The following is an 11,572-nucleotide window of genomic DNA, read 5'->3' as shown; positions in this document are numbered from 1 at the left end:
AAAGAAAGAGTCTCACTGTACTATGAACGAGGTAACATGAATTGTAACCTTGGAATCATGTTACTGATTCTTTAAATGTAACACTGGTCTAAATAAATAAATAAACGTTTGCCCCCTCCAAAAATGTACATGTTCTTTCTAGATCTGAGGGTACTGACTCAAGAATTGCTCTGTTGGGTCCAGATTTTGAGATATTAAAGTTTAAAATTAAAAATAAATAAATAAATAAATACATTTTTTTAAAATTAACTAGACTTGAAAAAATTATATATTACACATATCATTGTGGTCAAATGTAATTATTACTTATACGCGGTAGTCACTTACTTAATAGGTTTATCGTCTTGCTTCTTGGTGGATGTGAGCTAACATAGACACCCTCCACTATCCACTACAATGTCTCTCCATTTGACTGATGTTATGGTGGACCCTCTCCCCATGTTTATCAAGAGACCAGTTCCATGAAAACTGGGAGTGAAGGAAATGGATTTTTAAAGACATGTGGCACCCAAGTGCTAGGAACAGAGAAACTCCTCAACTAGTTTTCCGCCTTTGTATTCCCAAGAAAATTGTGGCACACACTTTGCATACTGCTCAGAAAAATTAAAGGAACACTTTTTAATCCAAGTGTAGCATCAAGTCAATGACACTTGTGGGCGATTGATCTGGTCAGTGAAGTAGCAGAGGGGCTTGTTCATCAGTTTCAGCTGCTTTGGTGCACTAGAGGGGCAATAAATAGAGAGACGACCCTCAAAACAGGAATGAATGGTTTAACAGGTGGAGGGAGGCCACTGACATTTTTCCCTCCTCATCAGCTTTGTCAGTCATTTTGCATTTGGCTAGGGTCAGCTTCACTACTGGTAGCATGAAGCCATACCTGGACCCTACAGAGGTGGCGCAGGTAGTCCAGCTTCTCCAGGATGGTGGGCACATCAATATGTGGCATTGCCAGAAGGTTTGCTGTGTCTCCCAGCAGAGTCTCAAGGGCATGGAGGAGATTCCAGGAGACAGACAGGCAGTTACTCTAGGAGAGCTGGACATGGCCCCTCATAGAAGGTCCTTAACCCATCAGTAGGACCCACCGGTATCTGCTCCTTTGGCCAAGGAGGAACAGGATGAGAACTGCCAGAGCCTACAAAATGACCTCCAGCAGGCAGGCCACTGGTGTGAATGTCTCTGACCAGACAATCAGAAACAGACTTCATGAGGTTGGCCTGAGGGCCTGACATCCTCCAGTGGGCACTAATTGGAGCATGATTGGCATTTGCCATCAAATACCAGAATTGGCAGGTCCACCACTGGCGCCCTGTGCTTTTCACAGATGAGAGCAGGTTCATTCTGAGCACATGTGACAGACGTGAAAGGGTCTGGAGAAGCAGTGGAGAATGTTATGCTGCCTGTAACATCATTCAGTATGACCGGTTTAGTGGTGGGTCAGTGATGGTTATATCTAGGGAGGCATATCCATGGAGGGGCGCACAGACCTCTACAGGCTAGACAACGGCACCGCAGGACTGCCATTAGGTATCGGGATGAAATCCTTGGACCCATTGTCAGAACCTTTGCTGGTAACGTGGCTCCTGGGTTCCTCCTGGTGCACCACAATGCCTCATGTGGCGAGATGATGAAGGAATCGATACCATTGTCTGGCCCCCACACTCACCTGACCTTAATCCAATAGAATACCTCTGGGTGGGACATTATGTTTTGGCCCATCCGACGCCTCAGCCTGTCCAGGTGCACAGTGATGCCCTGGTCCAGATCTGGGAGGAGATCATCTCATTAGGAGCATACAAAGTACTGAATACAATTTGAAGTCGGCAAAATGGACTCGCCTGTCTGCCTGCGCTGTATCATTTTGTTCCCTTTGATTTTTAGGGGTGTCTTTGAATTCAGCCCTCTCTCTGTTGGTTGATCATTTTCATTTCCATCCTTTTGTTCCTAACACATAACCATATCAGTCCATAGCAGTAGAGATAACCAGCAGGATTTTTTTCCCTTTGATATCTAATGTGTTTTCAAAGTGCTCCTTTAATTTTTTGAACGTTTTAATTTTTCCAGTAATAGAAGGCTGTGCATTTTTTATTGTTTACTTGCTTCTTACCTGGTCAAGACAACTGATGGATCAACCCAGTTTTGCTAAATATCATTTAAAGAACTTTCTCTCTGCTGAAAAATAAAAAGGTATACTTTATCCTATCAAAATGTAATTTTGAAAAATGAGAGAAAAAAGTGATTGAGGGCAAAACAAAGTAGCAAATCCTTGAAGCTGGGTTGTTACTATCTCAATAAACGTTAAGAAAAAAAATAAAATAAAACGACAGACATGGAATCAGCGCAGCTAAATCTATAAAGCACACCGATGTTTTTCCACAAGAGAATTTTGTTGCAGACCAGCGTAATTACTGCAAATATTATATTAACAGCCACCGAAAAGTCATTTTTACAAACCCAATGTTTCGAGCGGCCTTTTGAACACAAAGCTGGCATGTTTCTATAGCTGACCAACCCACGTTTCGTTCCTATACCCTGATCACCTCGTTCCATTCTCACCGTTAACTTGCAGCTCGATCCCGTCACTGAAGCGGCACACCTCCCTCTCTAGCTGTGAGCAGTAATAAGTCGCAGCGTCTTCTTGGGTGACGTTCTGGATGACTAGAGTGTGATTCTTCATTGAGAGAAAATGTCCTCCGAAATTAAAGTATGGGAAGTGGAGTGCACGGTCAGGGCTGAAGGTCTGCAGTATGGGTTGAGGTGGCCGCCTGGGGAGCTGCCTGTACCAGAGCATCGCTGGGCCGACACTGCTGTTGGCACCTGAGCAGTTCAGGTAAACGGTGTGACCAGGGAGAGACGTCAACGAGAAGCTCCAGGCGTGAAGGCAGAGGACCAGGAGACCTGAAATCAGGAAAAAGAGACAGGTACTTATCATTTGAGTGGAGAGCTACAATAGAAAACTACTACAAACGGATTGCGAATCATATTATTAGATTTTTACAGTTCTCTGTTACACTGTCATGTTTTAAAATGCGCTAAGTATGTACAGTTTAATATGTTTAATATGGAATTACTCATCCATAAGTTGTACGTTTTACTAGCAACAAGCGCAAACAAAGCAAGCAGCCCATATTTCTTCTTCTTCATTATTATTATTATTATTATTATTATTATTATTATTATTATTATTATTATTATTATTATTATTATTATTATTTCAATAAAGTCCCAAATATTTTGGAATGCTTACCTATTGCTTTGTATTTAGAGTATTCCATTGAAAATGTCACTTGTAGGATTTTATGCCATCTAGCATATTTCAGCAATAGAAATGCGCCTGCCTCTGCGTTGCTCCCGAGCTAAGCTTTAGTCCGCATGTTAACAGACTCGGCACCGCACTGTCAACGTCGAAGACGGAAGGAGGGATCTCTGTTACTTCCTAGAACCTTTTGCACAAAAAGAGGAAGCATCACCAATACAAACTTAAGCCTTAAAACAGTAAAATACAGTTTATCTTGATCTCTTCGTTCCATCCATTTTTATGAACTAGGTCAATTAAAATCAGCGTCACTGAAAGTCTTGTTTATTCCGGAAACATTGTTTTAACATTAAACATTAATCAGATCTTATTGTATGTTTTTTTTTCTCTTAATATTACAGCTACCTCTACAGCTTTACAGCTTATGAAAAGTGTAATACAGAGATTAATGAAGCGCTTGAATACATTGAAATAATTTTGAAATAAAAGTAATATCACTTTGAAGCAAAGCGCTTGCTTTTTATAATTACTGACATTTTCTTTTTGTTTCTTTCTTTTTTTGGTTCAATGCCGGCACACTATAGAAGGCCCTTCTTATTTAGATTATGTGCAACATTTAACCCAGTTTGATTTCAGTTCAATTTATTTAAGTATATCCACACAGCACTTGCATATATTTATAACTCTAATGCACTAGCAGCTAATCAACTACATAACACACATTAATTATGTTACAGATTTTCTCAATCGATTTGACACATTTCTCAATCCAAAAACATCATTCTCACAACCATTCACCAAATCCTCACTGTGACCACTCACATTTCACATTTCTCTGTTGAGGCAGATATTGGCCAAGTCTAAACCAGTTCTTCATCGTGTAGGGCGTTTCGAATGACACTCACCAAAACGTTTAGGACACTCAACTCAAATACTAAATCTGTCACATTGAAATACTGTAGCATCTCATTACAGCATATAAAACATTGAATACATGCATCTTTTGAATAATCCATTCATACAGGACAGAGATGGTGGCATGGATCCTTGGACTAATTTACTCTCAAGCATATAAACTGCCCCGTTGTTAATTACTGCAGTGTGTAGTGCTACATAAATTGGTAAGCTGTCACACTGGGCCAAGGCCTGTTGAGTGGATGGGGTCCAAGAACACGTGAAGGGCATTGAGGACAGACGAGAGAAGAGAAGAGAAGAGAAGAGAAGAGAAGAGAAGAGAAGAGAAGAGAAGAGAAGAGAAGAGAAGAGAAGAGAAGAGAAGAGAAGAGAAGAGAAGGGATGGAGGGGAGGGAAGAGCAGTTGAAGGAATCCCAGAGTAGGTCCAGAAATAAGAGCTGCAAGTGTCGATCATGTTGTAGCAACTGCCACATATACTTTTGGCCTTTTGTTAGTTTGCCTTCTCCTTACCTGGGGATATAACTCTTAGAGCCTGCTCAGAATATGTAAACACACACACATCATGGTTTCCACGCCTTACCAGCATTCTTTTGATGTGTTCCCTGAGAAGATGCCACACAGAGCACATTATACAAAGTATTGATCTGACAATCCTTATATGCCAAGATTCATTGATTATAACCATAACTAGCTAGACCTCAGCATATTCAGCAATTACAGTGCATCTGGAAAGTATTCACAGCGCATCACTTTTTCCACATTTTGTTATGTTACAGCCTTATTCCAAAATGGATTTAATTCATTTTTTTCCTCAGAATTCTACACACAACACCCCATAATGACAACATGAAAAAAGTTTACTTGAGATTTTTGCAAATTTATTAAAAATAAAAAACCTGATAAATCCCATGTCCATAAGTATTCACAGCCTTTGCTCAATACTTTGTCGATGGCACCTTTGGCAGCAATTCCAGCCTCAAGTCTTGTTGAATATGATGCCACAAGCTTGGCACACCTATCCTTGGCCAGTTTCGCCCATTCCTCTTTGCAGCACCTCTCATGCTCCATCAGGTTGGATGGGAAGCGTCGGTGCACAGCCATTTTAAGATCTCTCCAGAGATGTTCAATCGGATTCAAGTCTGGGCTCTGGCTGGGCCACTCAAGGACATTCACAGAGTTGTCCTGAAGCCACTCCTTTGATATCTCGGCTGTGTGCTTAGGGTCATTGTCCTGCTGAAAGATGAACCGTCGCCCCAGTCTGAGGTCAAGAGCGCTGTGGAGCAGGTTTTCATCCAGGATGTCTCTGTACATTGCTGCAGTCATCTTTCCCTTTATCCTGACTAGTCTCCCAGTTCCTGCCGCTGAAAAACATCCCCACAGCATGATGCTGCCACCACCATGCTTCACTGTAGGGATGGTATTGGCCTGGTGATGAGCGGTGCCTGGCATTCACACCAAAGAGTTCAATCTTTGTCTCATCAGACCAGAGAATTTTCTTTCTCATGGTCTGAGAGTCCTTCAGGTGCCTTTTGGCAAACTCCAGGCAGGCTGCCATGTGCCTTTTACTAAGGAGTGGCTTCCGTCTGGCCACTCTACCATACAGTCCTGATTGGTGGATTGCTGCAGAGATGGTTGTCCTTTTGGAAGTTTCTCCTCTCTCCACAGAGGACCTCTGGAGCTCTGACAGAGTGACCATCAGGTTCTTGGTCACCTCCCTGACTAAGGCCCTTCTCCCCCGATCGCTCAGTTTAGATGGCCGGCCAGCTCTAGGAAGAGTCCTGGTGGTTTCGAACTTCTTCCACTTACGTATGATGGAGGCCACTGTGCTCATTGGGACCTTCAAAGCAGCAGAAATTTTTCTGTAACCTTCCCCAGATTTGTGCCTCGAGACAATCCTGTCTCGGTGGTCTACAGACAATTCCTTTAACTTCATGCTTGGTTTGTGCTCTGACATGAACTGTCAACTGTGGGACCTTCTATAGACAGGTGTGTGCCATTCCAAATCATGTCCAGTCAACTGAATTTACCACAAGGTGGACTCCAATGAAGCTGCAGAAACATCTCAAGGATGATCAGGGGAAACAGGATGCACCTGAGCTCAATTTGGAGCTTCATGGCAAAGGCTGTGAATACTTATGTACATGTGCTTTCTCAATTGTTTTATTTTTAATAAATTTGCAAAAACCTCAAGTAAACTTTTGTCACGTTGTCATTATGGGGTGTTGTGTGTAGAATTCTGAGGAAAAAAATGAATTTAATCCATTTTGGAATAAGGCTGTAACGTAACAAAATGTGGAAAAAGTGATGCGCTGTGAATAATTTTTGGATGCACTGTATGTTTGCAGTACACCATCTATTAGAATGTATTTAGCAAAACATAATCAAATGCATGGCTTTTCTTAATTCCAACAGATGGCACATCACAAACATTAGCACTATTTTTACAAATCCCATAGATGTCACATAACAGAGGCAGAGCAAGTGAACAGACATAGAGATACACAGACACACACAAACACACACACACAGACATTTGTCCTTTTATTAAAGTGGGTGGTCATGGCTTAGAAAATTTACCTGGTTTAAGATACTGTTACTAAAGCCCTAACAAGCTCTAAAACCTCAGCTTGTTGCATTACAATTGTTTGCAGTCGGTTTTGTGTTCAGCACTGCACTATAAAAAAGCAAAGCTCTTACCCTCTGAGTTCCTTGTTACACCATTTAACCAATATAAGTTTGTTGCCATACAGTATATTAATGTTTTCTGACATTGGTCCTGTTAACAGACACTATGTATCAATCTCTCCTCCAACTTTATTGCAACTTTATTGCACAAGAACTTCCTTTTCCTGTAAAAATGTTTTTTTTTTTTTCAGTTTTTACTGTTATTGATATAAAACTCAAACAAGAGACTTCTTAAAATGATTTAATAAATTTGGAAATGCATTTTAATAACTTGTGAAAAAGATTCTTTAAAATTAGTGCAAAACACAAGTTACTCCTCGGGAGTCTTTAGATATAACTTGTCACTTAAAATGTTTTAGATAGTCAACAATATTACATATGTGTAAAAAACAAAATTGCATTTAAAGCACTAAATAATATGACACAATAGGCTGTGCTATAGGACAGCATTTTTTGATGGCTCTACATTAGAAACTATTTTTACTTTTAGAGGTGCAGGTTTTTATAACCCTCTGGTGCCTCCCAGAAGACAACCAGGTGAAGAGATGATGGCCAGGATGAATGAATATCCTGCTGTTATTGTGTTTGCAACCTATTTTATAGCCTTTGACTGTAAAATTTTTCAATATACATGTTATAATTTTAATTCTTAAGAATATGTTTTGACAAGTAGCATGCTGGTACAGCAGGTAGCACTAATGCCTCCTACATGCACTGTCCTGAGTGTGTTTCCTACTCCTGGTTGTTCTCTTTATGGATGGTGCATGTTTTCCCACATCATCATGGATTTTCTGAGGACAATCCTAAAGACAAGCTTGTTAGAATAATTGGTGATTCAAACTTTTCTCAATGTGTGTGTCTGTGAGAGAGGGTCCTCTGATGGACAAGCATCTTCTCAAGAGTTGTTTTCCTGTTTGTGCCCATTGCTGCTGTGATTGACTCTGGCCCCCATTGGCCCCGAATTACATTTAGCAGGTCTGAGAATGGGATGGAAGGAGAGTATGTTTTGGATGACATGATGATTCCGTGTTTAACACTGCTATCTCTTGGACCAAGTGGCATGGCCTTCAACCCATTGCCCAGTTTTGCACATTCTCTTCATGTCTGTATAGCTTTTTTCACACAGTGCTTTGGTTTATTCCCTAAATCCAGAGGATGTGTATGTCAAAAAAAGTGGTGATTCTATACTGGGTGTGGGTGAAAGTGAGTATATGAGTGGCCATGCCACTCGTGTGTTATAATATAATACAGTGCAACTTACTTATTTTGTAGAGCGGCCATGACGGAGTGCAGGCACAGATCACTGTGAACAATTCTCATTTAAAATACAAGTACAGATTATTCTAATTCTAAACACAGAACTGGCACACATACTGGTACACATATAAATGCAGATTTGTTAAAGCACAAGGTAGAAACTGAGTAAACATAAATGGAAAACAACTATATCAGTCCATGAACTAATTGATGAAATATGGTCAGTTGATAACAGTAGAGATTAGAATCACACAAGAGAAAGTCACAAATAAAGTCAGAGACCTCAGCCAACGAGTTACCTCCCACCTACTGGCCACTCTACAGCTGAGTCAGTGCTGGGCCAGCCAATCAGATGACAGGATCCTTCTACCCGATGATTCCAGTGCTCCTTTATCTGAGGTGACTTTTCCATAGGTAGCCAAACAACCTGCCAGTAGAGCAGTGGCACCAAGTGCCATACGAGGATACCAAGAATAGAAACAAATCAGAAGTGGGTTAGTAACAGTTTATAAATATCATTTTATAAAATCTGCCCTAAACTTAGCTGAGAGCCAATATAAGGACTTGAGAAATGGAGTTTTGTGTTCATACTTTCTGGTTCTTGTAAAACTTCTTGGAACAGCATTTTGACTTAACTGGAAGCTGCATAAAGAATAATTTGGGCAACCAGTGAACACCACATTGCAGTAATCAATCCTACTAGAATATGTTCAGTATCCTGCATATTTAGAAAATCTCTTAATGTTGCAACATTTTTTAAGATGGAATACACATGTCATATAGCTTAATGATAACTGTACTTGGCTTCTACACCACACATCAGGGAGCTATATAACCTGACATCTTATTAGCTTTCTTGATTGCTTCTGAACACTGTCTGGCATTTAATCGACTACGACTCCTAAATCCTTATCATGTGCTTTCAATTTTCAGACCTCCCATTGTGTATTCAAATATAACATTTTTACTTCCTATGTGTAATCTTCTTATATAATAAGATACCGTGGCTGTTTGTTTGCCCGTCCAGGATTTTAAATCACCTGTAGCTCGCAAACCGTTTGAACTATTGACCTGAAATGTGGTACACATATACAACATGACCTCTACTATCTGCTTTTGTGGTGATGATTGACCTCCAAGGTTATTCCTCCTTTTATTTTATTTTATTGTAGAATCAACTCTCGGCAGCGGCCAGCAGGGTGGCTGTGCGGTACGTGTGTACAGGCACTGTTCTCATCCTTACCACCTTAACCGTCACTTCCTCTACCTCTTCTACCTCTATCTTAAATCATTCTTGAGCCAGATTGAAGACTTAAGTGCCAGCTTAACTGAAAAATTAAGGAAAACGTGCTAAGTAATTGCAACACAAACACTGACAACTTCATCTGTCACAAATCTGTCCAATTCCCTCTGTGATGATTCAATGGATTCAAGATTATCTTCCAATCCTCCTGTCTTGGTATCATCTATAAACTGAACCAGCTTGTTATTTATATTCTTATCCAAATCATTTCTATATGTTAAAAATAGTAGCGGCCCTAACACTGAACCCTACTGGTCACCACTCTTAACATCAGCCAGTTCTGATAAAGTTCCTCCCACTATCACTCTTTGCTTCCTGTGTTTGAGCCAACTTTGTGCCCACCTACCGTACACCCTGAATTCCCACATCTTCTGTGATTAGTAACTTGTCATTTTGAAAATCAAGATCTCATATGCACCCCATCATATCCTTTTCTTGGTTCGTCGTAGAATTCCTGCATGTTAGAAAGACATGACCGCCCTTGTCTGAACCCATCCTGACTACTCAGAAAAACTCCTGTTCTTGCCCTGTGCTGATTGATCTTCTCCTTAATAATTCCTTCAATTAATTTTTCTATGATGCATGTTAGGCTTATGGGCCTATGGAATACAATTAGGCATTGTGGTATATGGATGGCAGTTCATCCAATACCCCCATGCCGCCAGGTGGAGCCCTTCTTGCAACATGGAGGTGTCCCGAGTTCCAGCAGGGCATCATGGACAGTGGAGTTTTACATCACAGCCTTGCTGGAGACCATGGGGGCCTCCAGGGGATGCTTCAGGGAGGCTCAGGGATTTATATTTTCCTTATAACTCGGAAGTACTTCCCAGTCACGGGGACAGAGGAAATGATGTACTTCCGGGTTGAAGAAAAGAAGAAGTTTTCACCTGACCCAGAAGTGTTATAAAGTCACATGGACTGAGGCACAGAAACACTTCTGGGATAAAGACTTTAAATGGACTGTGGGAGATCCCAGCAGTGAGCCGAGTTGGGAGGAAGGGTGACTGAGCTGCTGGGAGTGGAGGATTGTGCATTGTGATTATTATTGATTGGTTATTGAGTACTGTGGAGTGGAGGGTGCTTTGTGCACATTATTAGAATTATTAAATTAAATTCTTGGACTTTTATCTGGTGTCTGGTGTATTGTCTGAGGGTTCAAGGGGACGACAGTGCCCCAAACTGTCACAGCATGTATGAGAATGTTATGTACAAATGTGTTTTTCTTTCTAATGCCTGGGGATGAGGAACGATCCAAACAGCATACTGTTAGTATTTTTTGATGCCACACAACAAAATAATTTACAATTCAAGGAGAATTGATTTCAATTTCAGTTAATTCACATGGGTTTATTATCATCAGCATACAGACTGCAATATTACAGATGTTTCTGTGTTTTTATGATGTGAACCCCTACCGGACTAAAAATACTGCACTTGCTCCTTCTTCTTAATGGTACAGCAACCTGAAACTTATTTGGATTATGCTGCCTCCAAGTGGTGTAATGCAGAAGTGTTAATATAATGCAGATGATTGATTGATTTCAATTCAGAATTTTTTTATGAATTAAATGTAATTATAATCAGGTGATAACTTTCATAATGTAGTTGTGTTTCTTTTTCATCTTTCTCATTTTATAATTACTTTTCATCTGTTTCTGCCTTTTCCCAATCAATGTGCACAGTGAAATTACACATCTGACGTTGTGAATTACTAGTTTAAAGGAAAATGTTACTTTTATTTTATGTTACTTACCCTGCATAGTCTGTAGTGCTGAACAAGAAAATCTCATGATTTTGTGGAGAATGAACATAACAAAGTTACTGTTTGAATGGGACACAATAGGAAGCCCTTTCACACGGGGTCATGGTATTGAATTGAAGACAAGAATCTTAGCCAAAGAAGAGGGAGTGAGGGAGGGAGAGGCATGTAACAGCTCAGAAACTGTCAGGCAGCAGAACTTGTTTTCTTGAGTTAAAATTACAATAACTGGACTGGTTGCTGAATATAAGCAAGCATTGTAGACTGATGAATTCAAATTTGAGACGTTCAGACAATCAAAAACAGTTTATGTATGTTGTGCAGTGTGTGAGAGAATATATTTACAATGAATAAAAGAAACAGTTGATCATGCATGGAGTCACATTACAGTTTCTGGGAA

The 11,572-nt window shown here is 40.3% G+C and overlaps 1 gene segment (V, D, J or C); it reads right to left on the bottom strand.

Moving 5' to 3' along the window:
• Positions 1-2,408: 2,408 nt before the first annotated feature.
• LOC114641174 (Ig kappa chain V region 120-like) lies at positions 2,409-3,331 on the bottom strand. The segment is given in 2 exon segments: positions 2,409-2,895; positions 3,245-3,331. Coding segments are annotated over 2 exon segments (390 nt in total).
• Positions 3,332-11,572: the final 8,241 nt, after the last annotated feature.

Source organism: Erpetoichthys calabaricus, chromosome 4 (assembly GCF_900747795.2).
Source record: "Erpetoichthys calabaricus chromosome 4, fErpCal1.3, whole genome shotgun sequence".
Lineage (NCBI taxonomy): Eukaryota > Metazoa > Chordata > Cladistia > Polypteriformes > Polypteridae > Erpetoichthys > Erpetoichthys calabaricus.
Note: the sequence above shows the minus strand (reverse complement) of the source record. Positions and strands in the feature narration are given on the sequence as shown.